Genomic DNA, 19,559 nt, shown 5'->3' with positions numbered 1-19,559 from the left:
ACAAAACATTATACTCACTTCTTCTGTAGATGAGGCTGGATCATGAATAATTTGCGCAAACATAAGACGCATTTAGGCAGATCGGGGGAGCATTCCCTTCAGAAACAAATGTAATCCACTGCGAGTTCAGCGGCTCAGATGTCGGGAGTAAATGAGGACTGCTGTTCATTATTACATCCAACAACAGAACACCTCAATCGCTTAGGAGCCATTCTTGTCTACATCTGCTCCGGCGGTGAAACAATGGTGGACTGATGACAGTCACTCAGGGCGGAGCTAAGGTAAAACACTACTGTCAATCAAACTATCGTGGGAGGGGTCTGTTTTGTGACGTCACACGGACAGGCATCTGAGATCGGCTCGATTTGTGAAAGGGGTAAAGATTTTAGTAGACTAAAAAAAAAACACTGGGTGGATTTTTATCATTATAGGGTGGTTGTGTACACACACTGCCAACACACATCTCAGTTCAAACAACTTGTAAAAGTGCATGTAGCATCCTATGACCCCTTTAAAGTAGGATATATTTCAGAGTATGTGCTCTATAAATGCACCTGTCCGCATGGTGGAGAAGAACAGCAGCCAGAAGAGGCAGAGGATTGGCGCAGCCACCACTTGATTGACGGCTCCGGAGTGGATTTTCTTGTCGAGTTTGGAGGGCAGGTAAGCGTAGTACATGTTGTACCTGTCCACCAGGTGCTTCAAGAGCATGTACATCAGCCCTGCACACACACACACACACACACACACACACACAATAAGACTCCTGTAATGATGGCTGTGAGGTGATTGGTTAATATTATTTGGTTACATCAACAGATCATATTGTGCTCCAGTGTTTTGGAGCAGCTCGGTTCACAGTAAATGCTGTTCTCCACAAACTACGTGAGTTTGGGTCGTATGCTTTTGAAAACACGACATGCATCAATCATCTTCCCAAACGTCTAATGAGAAGCTCTTATAAACTAGCTGCTGTCAACAAAAGAGAAGCTTTAAGCCCCGCTGCAGTTTTCCACCAAAATAAAAGCTCTATGGTTCTAATGAACCAAATGAAGACGGGCAAAAAATATTAGTATTGCAAATTTACAGTTAAACTAATTCATAATTATCATTATATTATTTTTCTTAACTTTCTTCCATTTTAAAACATTTACAATAATTTCAACCTGTTATTTATAATAGTAGAATCTATTTTGTTTAATATTTTTATTTATTAATAATAATAATAATAATAATAATAATTACTAATACCACCACATTGATATATAGCATCAATTTTTGGGCAAAATTGTGCAGCCCTACAAAAAAAAGCACAGGAACCATTTAGTCTTAAAAAAAAGTAAATAAATATATAACATTTAAATAATTAAATCACATTTTTGGTTGTTAAAATATAGTGTATTATAATAGTAATTGTGATTATTCTGATAAAATTGTGATTATGATCTTTTATATACTATTATAGTTTTTGTAAATATTTAGAATTTTATTTTTATATTTTGTTTTAATTTTAAAGTTTTAAATGTAAAGTTTTAGTTGTCATGTTTTTTTTGTTTTTGTTTTTAAATAATATGCCTATATTGCTTTTATTTGGTTTTAGTGCTTCAACTTAAATGAAAACAAGAAATGTTGGCAACTAGCTGTACTAAAACAAATATATTTTTTTATTTTATTTTATTTCAGTTAACGTTTAGTTCATGTTAATATCCCTGATTGTAATTAGATTTATTTTCCCCAAATCATGCAGCAAAATTTTGAATGCACATATCTACTAAAAGTATATTTCACCAGTTTTTAGTAGCACACTGGTGTATAGATGAGTTTAGAGTAACGAACATGAAAACTACAATATTAATCCTATGAGGTCTTTCTCAGGATCTTTCACGAGACAAAAAACTAAATACGTTTCTAGTGTGTTGTCATTTGAGATGTAACATATAATATTAACATGTGTGCAGACGGACGGTCGTGAGCTTAATCAGACGTTAAACGCTGCGTCTGAAATGAGCATCTCCGTCTGCGTTTACAGTGTGGGCTGAGAGACGGAAATAAAGTTTCCTCCGCATAACAGCGATGAGTCACACACCGCCAGCTCCACGAACGTCTGTGTGTGTGTGTGTGTGTTTCTGAGAGACTTCTAGAAGTAATGCGAGCGTACAAAATCTCAGTGACAGAAAAACAAAGATTAATGCTAAAATGCAGCATGTCCTCCGTCTTGCTGTGTTTTTGCTGTGTAATACGCAGGCGGAGGATCTAGATTTAATCTGACACACACACACACACACACACACGGTGCGTAGGCAGGTGGCTCTGCTGGCGCAGCTTGTGTTTTCCATTGTTGAAGCTGCATGCAGACGTACGACCAGCAGGAGGCGCTCTGGACACACACACTTTTGGTTGGGTCATTCACAGCAATTCTCCCTGTATCCTGGCTTTCATCCTTGTTGTTCGCCTCTCTCTCTTTCTGATTGGCTGTCCTTCTGTGGTTTCCTGAATGGGCTGATGTGGAAGTGGGCGTGGCCGGACTCACCGAAGGGGACAATGATTGGACAGGTGATGCTGTACGTCATAACGACGGTGAAAACGCACATCATCCAGGCGTAGGCAGCTCCGAACTGAAACTCATATGACTGATGCTGCAAGCACACACACACACACACACACACACGCACATTATACAACTACAAACAGCATAGGCTGGAATCACATCCAGGTGAACAGCAGGTAAAAATAACTAATTTGTGGGTGGTTGAATCTCTCAAAATTTGTACAAAAAACCCCCTAAAAAATTCATCACTTCATGAAAGGGCAAAAAATAATACTTTTTTGAGTTAAAAGGAAATCAATTTATTTCAATTTCTATTTATTAAAATGAATTAATATTTGAAGGACCATTAAGGATTTCCCCCCATCGTGACATTATTTTCATGACAAATGAGCACATTTTACACCATTATTGTAATGAAAAAATAATAAATAAATAAATAAATACATAAAATAATTTAAATAAATAAATTGTGAAGTATTTTTACATCATGGTAATATTTGTTGGTCTGGCCTTAATTGATGCTGCTTTAAATAAATAAAGTAATAAATAAAATAATTCAATATATAAATGAATAAATGATTGGATAAAATGCAATTAAATGAATAAAATGCAAATGAATGAATGAATGAACAACAAATAAATAAGTAAATTGAATGAATGAATGACTGACTGACTGAAATAAGGCAAAGTGTATTTTGGCTAAAATGTGCTTAATATTCATGAAAATAATGTCACAATGCAAAAACTATTTAATGGTCCTAAAAACATTTTATTTACTTTATCCAAAATATAATTTCTGATACTTTCTGTGTATTTTGGGATGATGCACGTCCCAGATGTCTTCTGGTCAAGTTTTGTTGGATTCACCAAAGCATTAATGATTATTAACACACAAGCATTAAAGGTCGGAGTGTGCGTGTCTTCATACCCGCTTGACGTTGCGTCTCTCCGCGGCCGAACGAGCCAAACACAGCCGGATCATGTACATGAGCAGACCTGGAATCCGCAGCAGATCCATGGCGTTTCCGATGAACGCCGACGCGATTACGTAATTCACAAAAAACGCTCCGTTATCCGGGAGGAAGACGCACCTGAAATTATGATGAAACCAGGTGAAATTAATCAGCACTTTCATTTATGCACTAAATCCAAACTACTACTAAAAATTAACAGCAGGTTTATGAACAATGTAAAACAGTCAGAATTTCTGTTCATTAATATATGAATAAAATGCTACAAGAAAACAAGAAACACATATGAAGCAGCAAAAATGTTTAAGCATTTCAAAACAATAAAATATGAACAATTAAACATTCTGAATTTTACTTCATTAATATTTGAAAATGTAAATAAAATAAAAAAATACAGAATTTCAGTAAATTAATATATGAATATTTAAATTAAAAAATGCTACAACTGGTAAGAAAGTTTGCAATAAAATGAAATATAAAATAACTAAAAACCTTCAGAATTTCAGTTCAATGATATATGAATATTTAAATTAATAAAATGCTACAACTGGCGAGAAAGTTTAGGCATTTCAATAAAAAATAAATAAATAAATAAATAAAAAAAACTTACTCAAATCTGACGGTAGCTTCGGCCAGGAATTTTTTGTCGAACAGCCAGCGGAAGAAAACGTCCAAACTAATTTAGAGAAGATCATTTAGTATTATGAAACTGCCAACTTTCACACTTGGAGTTTGTGATTTCAGCAAGCCTTTATTTTGAAGAGGCCATATCTTGTAAGAAATGGCAAATTACAAACTCAAGCACAAAAAATATGATCATGTACACACACATACACGCTGTGATAACAATGTGTATATGTGTGCACACAATCATATTCTTTGTGCTCGAGTTTGTAATTTGCCATTTCTTCAGGTTAACATTTTACATGCGAGCTTTGTCACTGTGCGCGCAGTACTGTAATTCACTTGTGCTGTTTTGTCCAACTTTACACGCCATACACTAGCAATCATCACAAGCAAACTAGCAATGTTTAATATACTAAAAAGCTAATTATAGTGAAACCATTCAACACAATAAAAGCTTCTGCACCGAACACATCAGCACAAATATTGCTGACGGAGTCTCGCAGAGATGTTTGGATCAGAGCTTCAGGCAGATACTCAAATATAAATATGCAATTACAGATTCAAATAAACCTCCCACGTCCACAGGGTCTGTCGCCTGCATCACAGATGTAGAGACAGTACCTGCTGAGACCCAGAGACGGCAACAGGAGAACCATGAAGATCAGGAAGGTGTAGCACTTGTGCATGGTGGTCCTGTTCTCGCCCGACCTGAGAAACACGCCAGATTAAACACCCGAGACACTTCAGAGCAGCTATTGCATTTCAGTTGGAGATGACTGTGGGATTGTGGGACTGTACCTGGTCCAATGGGCTTCAAAGAAGACGGAGTAGTAGACGATGGTGGGCAGCAGGGCGGAGAAGGCCCACAGGAGCAGCGTGGGGAAAAACTGGGTGATGATTGGGTTCTAGACACACAGACAAATCGTCATGAGTTTACAGTCACAATAAATGCTCTTTTATCCATTCCAGAAGTGGTTTTCCTTTCCGAACACCTGCTCGTCCATCCCTCATCTCTCTTGGTACGTGAGGAAAATATTATAAAATAATAATGGAAACACTGTTTGGGTGAATTTCAAGGAGAACTTGAAATACAGGTCATATTTCACCCTGAAATCAAAAGCAAATATTTTTGCAAAACTAAAGTCTATTTTTTAGGACCTATTTAGATTTCTTTAATTTTACACACAAAATAAACAAATCAATAAATTATTTAAAAAAAAAATACTAACATTATGTACAAATATTCAGTTATTACAGTAATTTAACTAACTAAAATAAAAAAAATATTTAATATTATTATTATTATTATTATTGAAACTATAATAATAACATTATTTTGTGAATGTAGAAAATTTATTAAACTATTACTGTTATTATTACTGATACATAACTTATTTTAATTATACACTAATTATTATTATTATGGTATTATTATTACTGTTATAATAATAATAATAAATAATAGAAATTATTATGAAATCAAATTAGATGGCATTATCATTGATATTGTCATTATTATGATACATAACTTATTGCAATTATACATTTTATTATGATGCTGACGGATGCATAACATTGTAATTATACATAATTTATTATTATTATAATAATACATAACATACTGTAATTATATAATTATGTATCATGTAATAAATGTATCATCATTATTAATAACAATATAATTATCAAATTAAAATGTAATTGTTGTTGTTAATATAATTTATTAAATTATTACATTCTTCCCATTATTATACAATCTTATTTTAATCATACATAATTTATCAATAATAATAATAATAATAATAATAAGTATTTTTAAATTAAAATAATATGAAATATAATCTATTTGTTGTTATTGTTATTATTAATATAATTACATTATATTATTATGATTATTATTAAGTAATCAATTTATTATTAAGTTATTATTATGACAACTATAGTAATTATACAATTTATTATTACATATGATTTATTATTATTTCTATTATTGTTATTATCGTAAAGAGAATTGTCATGAAAATAATGCAAATCAGTGTGTCAATGCAAAAAATGGCTAACGTTTGCTAATAAAAATGTGATTTAATCTAAATGTAATTAAACTGCCCACTGTTATTCAGAAAAATCCTTCAGCTGCCACTAATTCTTTGGTTTTTCAGCATTTTTGCGTATTTGAACCCTTTTCAGCAATGACGGTATGCTTTTGAGATCCATCTTTTCACACGGAGGACAACTGAGGGACTCAAACACAACTATTACAGAGGATTCAAACACTCACTGATGCTGCAGAAGGAAAAAGCATGTATTGAGAACTTATTTTGCCTTAATATCTTTTTTGTTTTTTCATTTCGTACTGCTCTTCAGAAGCTACAGAAGATACTTACATGTTTCCCAGAAGACAAAATAAGTTACATTTACCCTGATCTTCAAATGTGAATTTTATTTTGTCTAAATATCATCATAGGATTTTTCGGGGTCATTTTTATAAATTCGACTGTTATTTTCTCTTGTGGACTATCTCATTATCTCATGAAATATCTCATTCAGGTCAGTACTAAATAACAAATAACATGCATTTTGTAATATCCCTCATATTTTGTTAAAATAATCAACATTTTGCAAATTCTGCAATGTGCATGTAAACTTCGTAAAATTCTGGATTCTTCTTTTTTTTTTAACCATTCAATTTTTCTGGATTCTCTTTTAATGCCTAAATTAAATTTGAGTAATTATTGAATTTTTAGGGCCCTATGAAATCAGTTTTATTTTTCCCAAATTCTGTTTTCTGTTTTAATTTTTCTGTTTTCTGATTTAATGGTTTTATTAAATTTTAATAATAAACAGCCCCTCTGATTCATTTATTGAATAAAACCGATCGCAGCCTTACGTTCAGATACTCCACAGGCTTGGTGACGTTGAACTTGTCCATAGTGGAGATGATGATGGCCGGGGTGGTGAGGAAGAAGAGGAGGATGAAGAGGATGCAGTTAATGATGAAGCAGCGAAGCCACCAGGAAACTCCTCCCAAAGACAGATTCTCCCTGCGATCAAAACACCACGTCAGCAAACCACACACACACACGCGCACACACACACACACACGCGCACGCACACACACACACACACGCGCACACACGCGCACTCAGCAGAAAGCGTAAAATCTCTTCTCTTGATAAGCTATCCCTTCTCATGGGTAATTCCTGCACATAATGAAGTCAGCAAAGAAACGGCTGACAGACAGAGAGAAGCAGTGGATGCTGAGAATCCAATAACAGCGCACTGCTCTCTGTAAACTATATACGGCCTGCTATGTGTTTACATTAGTACTGTATGTGAAACAGTATTATAGGCATCTATGAAATCAGATTAAGATTTTAATTTTTTTATTTTCATATGGATTCCGTTTTAATGGCTAAATTACATTTTAGTAATTATTGAATTTTTAGGGCTGTACGAAATAATTTTTTCAAATTCGGTTTTATTTTTCTTAATCTTTTCTGGTGTCTGATTTAATAACGGTTTTATAAAATTATAATACAAAACAGCATCTCTGATCAATTTCATTAATAACATTTTACAATTTAATAACTAATTGGGACCTATGAAATGTTTTATCTCTTCAGAAATGTATTATCAAAAACTGTATTAATCAAATGAATGCCATAAAACATTAACAACTTAATTAATGGTTATGAAATTTCGTGTTATACCATAAATCCTATTTTTATGACTCAATTAACAACAACTTCAGTTTAATAAAAAAATTCATTTTAGGGTCCTATGAAATCCATTTGTCCCCTCAAATTTAATTAATTAATTTATTTTCTGTTTTCGGTTTAAATTTTTCTGAATACCATTTTAATGGTTTAATTACATTTTTTTAAATGAAAAGAACATCGGATCAATTTAATGAATAAAACTTTATCAACTTAGTAAGTTAATAAAAGATTGAGATTTAATACAAGAATGATGATTTAATACAAACTGATAAACTGGTAATCAAATGAAGGCACACATCATTAAGTTTAATTAATCTTTAAGAAATCCTAATCCTGTTTTTATGACTAAATTCTTTGCAGGAATCATAGGGTATGCATATCCTACAGCATGCATTATGAATCAAGAAAGTGGAGTTATTTTGCAATCCAGTTTTGTGTAAAAATATCAGAATTATTTGCGCTATGTGTTTACATTAGTACTGTATGTGAAACAGTATTATAGGCATCTATGAAATCAGATTAAGATTTTAATTTTTTTATTTTCATATGGATTCCGTTTTAATGGCTAAATTACATTTTAGTAATTATTGAATTTTTAGGGCTGTACGAAATAATTTTTTCAAATTCGGTTTTATTTTTCTTAATCTTTTCTGGTGTCTGATTTAATAACGGTTTTATAAAATTATAATACAAAACAGCATCTCTGATCAATTTCATTAATAACATTTTACAATTTAATAACTAATTGGGACCTATGAAATGTTTTATCTCTTCAGAAATGTATTATCAAAAACTGTATTAATCAAATGAATGCCATAAAACATTAACAACTTAATTAATGGTTATGAAATTTCGTGTTATACCATAAATCCTATTTTTATGACTCAATTAACAACAACTTCAGTTTAATAAAAAAATTCATTTTAGGGTCCTATGAAATCCATTTGTCCCCTCAAATTTAATTAATTAATTTATTTTCTGTTTTCGGTTTAAATTTTTCTGAATACCATTTTAATGGTTTAATTACATTTTTTTAAATGAAAAGAACATCTGATCAATTTAATGAATAAAACTTTATCAACTTAGTAAGTTAATAAAAGATTGAGATTTAATACAAGAATGATGATTTAATACAAACTGATAAACTGGTAATCAAATGAAGGCACACATCATTAAGTTTAATTAATCTTTAAGAAATCCTAATCCTGTTTTTATGACTGAATTCTTTGCAGGAATCATAGGGTATGCATATCCTACAGCATGCATTATGAATCAAGAAAGTGGAGTTATTTTGCAATCCAGTTTTGTGTAAAAATATCAGAATTATTTGTAAGGTGTAGAACCATCTCAAGGATGATCAGAAGAAATGGACAGCACCTGAGTTAAATATATGAGTGTCACAGCAAAGGGTCTGAATACTTAGGACCATGTGATATTTCAGTTTTTCTTTTTTTAATAAATCTGCAAAAATGTCAACAATTCTGTGTTTTTCTGTCAATATGGGGTGCTGTGTGTACATTGAGGAAAAAAAATTAACTTAAATGATTTTAGCAAATGGCTGCAATATAACAAAGAGTGAAAAATTTAAGGGGGTCTGAATACTTTCCGTACCCACTGTATATATAAAAATTATCAAATTAATAAGTAATTAAAAAAATATTAAGCAAGCATAATTAAAATACACATTAAATGGCTCTTTGGAATAATTGATTTTGACTGGATTCTAAATCTAATTATGTTTTATGACATTTAAAAGGGCCATAACATGGATTTTTTATTATTATTATTTTAATAAGTTCCTTGAAGTTCACTTTTAATATTTAAGTAAGTTTTATGCACGAAAAAAAATAAAAAAAATAAAAAATATACACACACACGTGGAAAATTTTTTATTTTCAACCTTCATTCTGACCCTCTGTCTGAAATGATCCATTTAAGGCTTGTCAGTAATTTTTTTTAATTTAAAATTAATAAACAATTAAAAAATATTAATACAAATATTAATTACGTTTGATTAAAATATCATAAAAATACAATTATTTTACACAATACTTTACCATCATTTTATCCATCATTGACTGAAATAATAAAATAATTTCGTTTAAAAATATATTGTGTAAATAAATCACAAATCATAAATTCACATAAATACTTATTAAACAGCCCTTTGTATACTTGATTCTGATTGGTATGATTGTTTTTTGTTATATTTAACAACTTTTGTGTGCAATATTTTATTTCACAAATTACTTTTAGTACAAAGTAATAAAGTACGTCATTTAGTACAAATATATATATATATATATATATATTAGGGATGCACCGAAATTAAAATTCTTGGCCGAAACCGAAAACCGAAAGAGGGGAAACCAAGGCCGAAAACCGAAACACCGAAAGAAATTATGCCAATTATTAGTACCAGCCTGACAAACGTTGTTGTTGTTGTGATCATAAACTGTATGGATGTGATTACACGGAGATTTTCGTTGTAACGCGCTGCTTTTGCAAGCTTCCATGAAAATGTTTTAGCTTTTGAAAGTAGCCTTGTCACCTGAGCTGAATACAGCGCGCTGATTCGCTGAAATGGACTTATCGGCTTCTGTTCAAAAACAATAAGGCGCTTGTCGGCTTCTGCAGTAAAACGTGAACTCGCGATGCCTTGAAAGTGGACAAAACCGGCTTTTTTGACAAAACGTGTTTAGGGTTCAGATCGAGCTATATGTGGAGAATAATGTACGGCATTTTTTTTAAAGTGGCGTTTATCGGTTTTTGCAAATCAACTCTTCATATATTTTGCAACAATTTATTTTACACAATATTTGTTATGTTTATTTGTAGCTAGTGCTGTTTGTTTTCTAAAGCTCACGTGTCACGCCGTCTCATACTCACATTGCAGTCATGGCCTCGTTCTGGAAGGTGACGAACGCCATGCCCAGCGGCTTGGTGTTGACTTTCTCCTTCTCCTTCCTGTACTCCTCTTTCAGTTTGGCCTCCAGTTTGGTGTAATAACTCACAGCCTCCTCCTGCAACCCCACACAGATGTACGGCACGACTGCATCACAGAACATCAGCAAACGCAAGCCTCCTGAAACTTCCTCCCAGAAGAGTTTTCATTTCCTCTGAACGATTCTTATTCAAGGACACGCTACGGGAGTTCATTAAACTAGTGTGGCTTAAAAAAAATCCATTATTGATTAAAATAAAATCATCTCATTTAGAACTATATAAAAAAATAAACATGTAAATAGATCACTTTAATATGATCAGAATATGTTCAAAAAATTTAACTTATTTAATGGCTATATGGAATACTTGATTTTGATTAAATTCTAATTCTAATTAGAATTCTAATAGTCAATTCATCAAGTTGTTAAATTAAACAATTATAATTTATTAATAATATAATAAATACATTTTAAATTCTATAAAAAAAATTAATTCGTAAATAAAAAAAATGTACATGAAGGAAATCAATAAATATTGACTATATTATAGGTATAAATATTACTAGACTATATATAGTCTAATTTAGTTTATATGAGTCTAATAACATTATATATATATATATATATATAGTCTAATAGTATTTATCATATATTGACTATATCAGTATGCATTTAAACATTAATTAAATAAACAATTTTAAATTGTCAATATACTTATTATATTTTTGCCTAATTGTTTATATGAAAGCAACCAATATACTGTATGTTGACTATTTAATTGTTGTTTCAATATCCACTGAGGTATAATATAAACAAGTTTAATTAAGTCAATTTTTATATTTTTAATTAAATTATTTTAAATAAGTTGATTTCTAAAGTCATTATTAATATTTTTACACAACTGTTTACATGAAATTTAAATGAATTAATATCTAATGAGGTATAACAATTTTAAATAAGCCAATTTATAAATTTTTTACATATTTGCTTATATGAACGCAACCAATAATGGTTGACTATATTATACCTCAGTAGATATTTAAAGGGGTGGTTCACAGTTTTTTTTCTAGGCTTGATTGTGTTTATGGGGTGCAGTCTAACGTGTTAATGCTTCGTTTAAAAAAAAAAAAACGCATTCTTTTTCACATAATTGACCTTTATTCCACACCGCTCTGTCCCTTCTCTGAGAAACGGGCTGATCATTTCCTGCTTTTATGAAGCCCCGCCCTCAGAAATAGGCGATGGGCTCTGATTGGTTAGCTAGCCCAGTGTGTTGTGATTGGCTAAACCGCGTCTAGTGCGCGTCTAAACATCTAAAGCAGCGCAGCATGGCACGCCCCCTTTGCTGCCTTTTCCCAAGGGTGGGGTTTATCTGGGTTTGTGATGTCATGAACCCGGGAAGTAACTCGTTGTAGTCCCTACCAGCCGTTTTTGTAGGCATTAAACTGCCAGAATTTTAAAAGATGAAATCTCTGTTTGCATTGAACTTTCAGCTTCGTAACTTTGCAGATATTGTTTATGCTCAAACAGCATCATTACACACTAACTAACGTTAAAAAAGTGGAATCGCAATCAACCACCCCTTTAAAAATTAAACCATTATAAATAATTTATGAAGTTGTTTATTAATTTGAATATTAATAAAGTAGTAATTATAGGTAGCAAATGTATTCAGAGGCCATTGTCATAAAAGGCAGAAAGTTTTGGTCAGTGATGAGTTTTTCCTCCGGCAGAAACGCTTTGTACTGTACACTGACAGCACAGAGGCATTGTGGGTAATGCGTTCATACCTCTTCACAGCCTGTAATGGCGCAGCAGCACAGGTGACCGCAGGGTTTGGGGTTGATCATGGCAGACATGTGCTCCTTAGCCATCAGATCTGTGAAAAATTTCTTACTGCGTTCAGTCTTCTTCCTGCAGGACACACACGCACACAGACACACACGCAGACACACAGACACAGACAGACACACAGACGTTTAACAGATCGACAGAAGGTCTCCGAGGTCGGCTCAGTAGACAGACTAATTTCTGAACCTAAAAGACAAACTTACGAGCTTCCTATCCTGACCCAAATCGGAGCGATTCATTCAAAACTAGAATCTCACCTCTCGGCGTTGAGGGACATCAGTTTGGCCACGTTGTAACAAACGCGCGCTTCCAGTACAATGCAGTTCTCGTACGCCTGTCTGTGAGACACAAATGAGGAAATCAACATCTCAGTATGACTACGATACCAGACAATCAGCTACAACACAAATCACTCTGGTGAACAGAGAATCGTGGGAATTTCAAACACGTGCAATTTACATTATTTGGAAATGAGAGAACAGATTTTCACAGTTTCTGAGTACACTGTGTAAACAGTGTGTAAAATAAGTTTTCCTTTCATTTGTGTGCAAATCCTTTGTTGTGATTTACTTTTATTATGTATAAACGCTGTTCAAATGTTTGCGGTCAGTAAGTTTTTCTTTGCTTGAAAAGAAATGACACTTCTTATTCATCAAGGCCGCATTCAACTATAAAGACATTCATAATGTTACAAAAGATTCTATTTCAAATAAATGCTGTTCTTTTGAACTTTCTATTCATCAAAGAATCCTGAAAAATAAAATTGTACCACCATTTTCTGGTTAATCTACTGAAGTAGTTAACATTTATTGGTTGCTTTCATGTAAACAGCTGCATAAAAAATATGAATAATCACTTTATAAATTGACTTATTTGAAATCGTTTAATTAATGTTTAAATATCCTAATATATAAAATATATTAGGTATAATATAATCAACATTTATTGGTTACTTTTATGTAAACAATGATAAAAAAATATTTTCTGCATGATTGCTAACAAACAAATAACTAGCAAATTCCTTTTTAAAATCCAATTTTAAAAAGTTACATTTAAAATGCATTATTTTATTGTTACATTAACTGCATTTTAAATGATTCACAAACGAGGAAATCAACATCTCAGTATGACTACGATACCAGACAATCAGCTACAACACAAATCACTCTGGTGAACAGAGAATCGTGGGAATTTCAAACACGTGCAATTTACATTATTTGGAAATGAGAGAACAGATTTTCACAGTTTCTGAGTACACTGTGTAAACAGTGTGTAAAATAAGTTTTCCTTTCATTTGTGTGCAAATCCTTTGTTGTGATTTACTTTTATTATGTATAAACGCTGTTCAAATGTTTGCGGTCAGTAAGTTTTTCTTTGCTTGAAAAGAAATTACACTTCTTATTCATCAAGGCCGCATTCAACTATAAAGACATTCATAATGTTACAAAAGATTCTATTTCAAATAAACGCTGTTCTTTTGAACTTTCTATTCATCAAAGAATCCTGAAAAATAAAATTGTACCACCATTTTCTGGTTAATCTACTAAAGTAGTTAACATTTATTGGTTGCTTTCATGTAAACAGTTGCGTAAAAATATAAATAATCACTTTATAAATGGACTTATTTGAAATCGTTTAATTAATGTTTAAATATCCACTGATATAAACTATCCACTATAATCAACATTTATTGGTTACTTATGTAAACAATGAGAAAAAAATATTTTCTGCATGATTGCTAACAAACAAATAACTAGCAAATTCCTTTTTAAAATCCAGTTTTAAAAAGTTACATTTAAAATGCATTATTTTATTGTTACATTAACTACATTTTAAATGATTAATTGACAATAAAATAAATATTATAAGTCTATTTATTAGTAAGATTTTTTTAAATTAGGAATTTATATTTTTAATCAAAGACACATTATAATGTCCCAAAAGATTTCTATTTCAAATAAATGCTGTTCTTTTGAACTTTCTATTCATCAACAAATCCTGAAAAAAATGAATGTATCATGGTTTCCAGAAAAATATTCAGCAGCACAACTGTTTTCAACATTGCCAATAATAATAAATGTTTCTTGAGCAGCAAATTAAGTGTGTGAGATACAGGGAAAAGGCTAGATAATTACACCTAATTAGATAATTACACCTAATTATACTCCATTCATAACCGGTCCAAAATTAGCCGAACACAAAACGTGTAATGTTATGTTGTTGTATTTTTTAAATGGTTGTATCTCTCAAAAATTAATTGTAAGAAATCTGAAAAAGTAAATGATGTTCTTCGAGGGTCTTAAAGCATTTGCAAAGTTCCCTTACTAAAAATGTTTGTATTTTTATTTTTTTAGAATTTATTTATGCATCTCTTCCAGGTCAAAACAGACCGAATGCATTATGAGGGTTAAAAAAAAGAACTGTTCCTCTAATGCGGTTGACATCGTACCAGATCATCTTCTTTGTAGTGCATCTTGGACGTGTGGCGTCTCAAAACTCATTTAGACAATTACGGCAGATGCTTGCAGAAGCGGAGCTCGCTGGCAGCTCATTGCAAGCTACAGAGAGAACATTCACATCCCTGGCGCCATACAAACCACACACGTGATATTAATATTTTACATGATTTACAGTGGGCAGCTATTCCAGTGACCCATTTAGGATGTAAATGCGATGAGTGTTTAAAGCATAAAGAGGAGAAAAAGAGTCTTCTTACTCAAAGTGTTGTTTTATATGGCTTTCTTCTGCGTATTTGGAGATGCCGTTGATAAATAAAGTGCGTTTCACCTGAGGAGAGGAAAACATGATATTTGGGTTATTTACACATGCACAGACGCTGAAGGACGTTGCAGTGTGGATCGAGGTTAAACGCTCGGCTCAGAAATGTAGGTCAGTGCTATAGACGGACTTCATGAATATTTCACAAGCATTACAGTATTTGTCGCTTTAGCTGCGATGAGCTGCACACGTCACAAGACGTCTCCAGATGGCTTTTCCTGTTATTACTGTATACAAAATTAAGGAAATGGTCAGTCAAAAAAATAATTTAACAATGTTGCAAACCTGTATGATCTGTATAGAGATGTTTAGCAAAATGTTCATGTTGCACTTTTTCATTTAACCCACATAATGCATTTAAAATCGGTATATTATTTTCACATTATGGGTCCGTTTGGAGCTGAAGAATCATTAATTTATAAAAGAGTCATGATATTTGTAATCTAAAAGCATATTGTATCTGATCAGCAACTTCTTATTATTGAGTGAATGTGAAAACATTTCAAAGTTTTGAATGTTACCATGTTATTACTGCATTTACCCCTGTTTTTAAGAATCACATTTTAGAGAAATTCTTTGAAATTTCAAATGACAAAAAAAACAAAGGTTTGTTAATAAGCGTACATCTTCATTTTTATCAATGCAATTCAGTACCAAAAGTGTGTGAGATACAGGGAAAAGGCTAGATAATTACACCTAATTAGATAATTACACCTAATTGTACTCCATTCATAACCGGTCCAAAATGAGCCGAACACAAAACGTGTAATGTTATGTTGTTGTATTTTTTAAATGGTTGTATCTCTCAAAAAATAACTGTAAGAAATCTGAAAAAGTAAATGATGTTCTTCGAGGGTCTTAAAGCATTTCCAAAGTTCCCTTACTAAAAATGTTTGTATTTTTATTTTTTTAGAATTTATTTATGCATCTCTTCCAGGTCAAAACAGACCGAATGCATTATGAGGGTTAAAAAAAAGAACTGTTCCTCTAATGCGGTTGACATCGTACCAGATCATCTTCTTTGTAGTGCATCTTGGACGTGTGGCGTCTCATGCTGTAGACGGTGAGGAGCAGGTACATGAAGGCAAATGACGTGTGCAGCCATAAGAGGTTATTCCTGAATCACAGAGAGAAAGAGACACGTCCACTTAACCAGAACACTCAAAATGCATCATGACCTCTTCAATTAAAGCGTAACTGGGGAGGTTTGGAATAGATGTGCAATGAAAAACCGTCTCACCCAGAATTCAAGTTGGCGATCGTTGTGCGTCCAAAGCTGTATGCGTTGTTTTCTGAGGAAAGAAATAAAAACAACAACTTCATTTGTGCTTTGAAAGCTAACAAACGGGTGATTCATTTTGTGTGCTGAATGCAGTCACAGAACGCAAAAGAATTACATTTTTAAATAAAATGTTAAATAAATATATAAAAAGCAAATAATAATAGACATTAATAATTAAATGACTAAAACAAAGATAAACAAATGCATTAAAAGTAAATAAAAACAACTAAAATAATACAGTTAAAATATGAAACAAAAAATTAATACATCAAAATCAAATCAAAATAGAAAATCAAAAAAAGAAAAAGAAAATAAATACAATAAATAATATTAATAATTTAAAAAATCCAAAATGATGGAGACAGAAATCTGGACTCGAGTCAACTGAATCAAACAAAAGACTTATATACATGATCTCTTAACAAACAGAAAAAAAATAAAGAGAGAATGAATAATATTTCAAATAATATTTTAAAAATTGCTTATTAGATAAAGCGAATTAGGAGATAGTGAGAAAACTAAATTAATACTAAAATACAAAAAATGTATAAATAAAGCTAAATAAACTAAAATAAAAAAAAGATTTAAAAAAACAATAAAATTGCTTTAAAATTAAAATGAAAACAGAAAATATAAAAAAAGAAACTAATTCAAAATATTACTGAAAACTACAGTAGTATATCAATGTTAGTAAAGTGACACCGGCCCGTACAGATGGACTTTCCTTCCACCTAAGGTCTGAAACATACCGTACACAAGAACTATAGATATGAAATTGCATCTTTTGATGCAATGTGTCACAAGCTGAGAAAGTAGATATTTTCTATTGTTATTTTCCCTTGCATGCCTAAATGGCTCATAAAACAACATAAGCTGTCATTGGTGGCTTTATATGTCGCTCAGACAACCTCTTCATAGCCAAACATCTGCGTCAAGCATGTTTCTGACCGAACTCTCTGTCCTCTTTGACTCTGTCCACATTGTTCCCGTCTCTAAGGACTCATCTCTTTGACCTCTTCCCATTAGTTTTTGTGTCTTTGGGCCGCTCTGTCCGTCCCTCTTTCACTGCAACAGGCATCCAATTACCCGGCGAGCAGATAGAAGTCCGATCTCATTACTGGAGCGGAGCGCTGTGGATTAACCCTCTGATAATAATCTACAGCATGCCACGCGAGAGAGCAGAGAGACGGGACACGGGACAGCTCTGTGCTCACAAATATATGATGATGATAATGGGAGTCGCATATATTTTAACTTTATCTTCAGCTGATAATCATCAGCAAGAATCAACAGCTCTTTGTGGCCGATACAGGAACTGATGACTTTACTGGTGTGGACTGAATGTGAGAACATGTACATGGCTCACAAGTTCAATACAGATGCCTTTTAGTCTGTGTTTCCACTTGTTACTTAACCTTGTAAAGCCTGACATGTGAAATAATAGTGTAAAAAAAAAATAAAAAAAAAAGTAAAAATTTTTTTTTTTTAATTGAACCATTTATTGAACCTTTAAACTCTCTTCCTCTCTGGCTATATATATATATATATCATCAGCAAGAATCAACAGCTCTTTGTGTCCGATACATACATATATATATATATATATATATATGTATGTATCGGACACAAAGAGCTGTTGATTCTTGCTGATGATATAGATATATATATATATATATATATATATGTGTGTATGTGTATGTGTGTGTGTGTGTGTGTGTGTGTGTGTGTGTGTGTGCAGGAAGTTGAAGAAAAATAAATTAATTAAAATCATAAAAATGCATAATAAAAATAAATAATTTAAAAATAATAGTCAAAATAAAATGCTTACTAAAAACTAAAATCATAATGTAAAATTTAAATAAATAATAGCAAAATAAAACACTTATTAAAAATGAACAAAATCCTAATATGTACAACAAAAATACATTTTAAAATAACATTTAGAATAAAATGCTTACTAAAAGATAAAATCATAAAAAAGTACAATTAAACTGAATTGTAAAATAACACTAAAAAATGTATACAATTTTAAAATTGTAAAATTAAAATACATTTTAAATATAAAAAGCTGCATAATTAATAAAACCATAAAAATGGGCAATTAAGGAAAATATTTTTTTATAAAAATATAAATAAAACACTATACAAATGAATAATATCATACATAAAATATACAATTAAAATAAATGAATTCATAATCATAATAATAAAACTAAAATGCCTGCTTGAAATGTATAAAAAGTACAATTGAATATACATATAAAAAAAACACATTAAATGAATAAAACTACAGTTATTCTAACATTTACTTGATAAAAATCAGAAAAGATTTAACAGCAGAAAGACACGTGAAGCTCAAGCAGAAGCTGGACGTTTGTACAATACACTAAAAGATCTTTGACTGGATAAAAAAAACCCTCTAAACTAACAATCAGACAACAGAAGTCGCGTATCATGCATCACTAATTTTAAGTTAAATATCTACTTTCTAACCATCACCTACAATCACACAGCTGACCTCTGACCTCCACGGTCCAGGACTCACCCAGCAGGTTGCCTGAGAAGTTGACCGGCAGAACGATGCCCACCGACAGCACGCCCACCACAACCAGCAGACCGATGATGTGCCGCTGGAACGACAGGTAATGAACGGCATCTTCACCGCACTTCTCCCGGATCTCCTCGTCCCTGCGGGGAACGAGACTCACGTTAGCCGCCCCTTATACTTCATGATACAGAGAATATATAGACATATATATATATGTATATGTGTATGTATGTATGTATATATATATATATATATATATATATATATATATATATATAGAATGTGTTTGT

General features: G+C 31.9%; 1 protein-coding gene across 1 annotated transcript in view; it reads right to left on the bottom strand.

The window, feature by feature from the left end:
- Positions 1–19,559, bottom strand: part of LOC107574809 (CSC1-like protein 2) — a 41,498-nt gene that overhangs the window by 5,712 nt on the left and 16,227 nt on the right. Inside the window, exons 7-20 of the mRNA XM_016261245.1 lie at positions 16,680–16,731; positions 16,448–16,556; positions 15,378–15,448; positions 12,919–12,999; positions 12,601–12,724; positions 10,755–10,888; positions 7,375–7,376; positions 7,034–7,287; positions 4,945–5,051; positions 4,768–4,854; positions 4,130–4,195; positions 3,477–3,639; positions 2,531–2,636; positions 555–722 (exon numbers count right to left, since the gene is read on the bottom strand). Coding sequence (XP_016116731.1) covers positions 555–722; positions 2,531–2,636; positions 3,477–3,639; positions 4,130–4,195; positions 4,768–4,854; positions 4,945–5,051; positions 7,034–7,287; positions 7,375–7,376; positions 10,755–10,888; positions 12,601–12,724; positions 12,919–12,999; positions 15,378–15,448; positions 16,448–16,556; positions 16,680–16,731 — 1,524 coding nt within the window. The remainder of the gene's footprint in view (positions 1–554; positions 723–2,530; positions 2,637–3,476; positions 3,640–4,129; positions 4,196–4,767; positions 4,855–4,944; positions 5,052–7,033; positions 7,288–7,374; positions 7,377–10,754; positions 10,889–12,600; positions 12,725–12,918; positions 13,000–15,377; positions 15,449–16,447; positions 16,557–16,679; positions 16,732–19,559) is intronic.

The sequence above is a fragment of the Sinocyclocheilus grahami genome, unplaced genomic scaffold, assembly GCF_001515645.1.
Source record: "Sinocyclocheilus grahami isolate Dianchi unplaced genomic scaffold, SAMN03320097.WGS_v1.1 scaffold2350.1, whole genome shotgun sequence".
NCBI classification, from domain to species: domain Eukaryota; kingdom Metazoa; phylum Chordata; class Actinopteri; order Cypriniformes; family Cyprinidae; genus Sinocyclocheilus; species Sinocyclocheilus grahami.
Note: the sequence above shows the minus strand (reverse complement) of the source record. Positions and strands in the feature narration are given on the sequence as shown.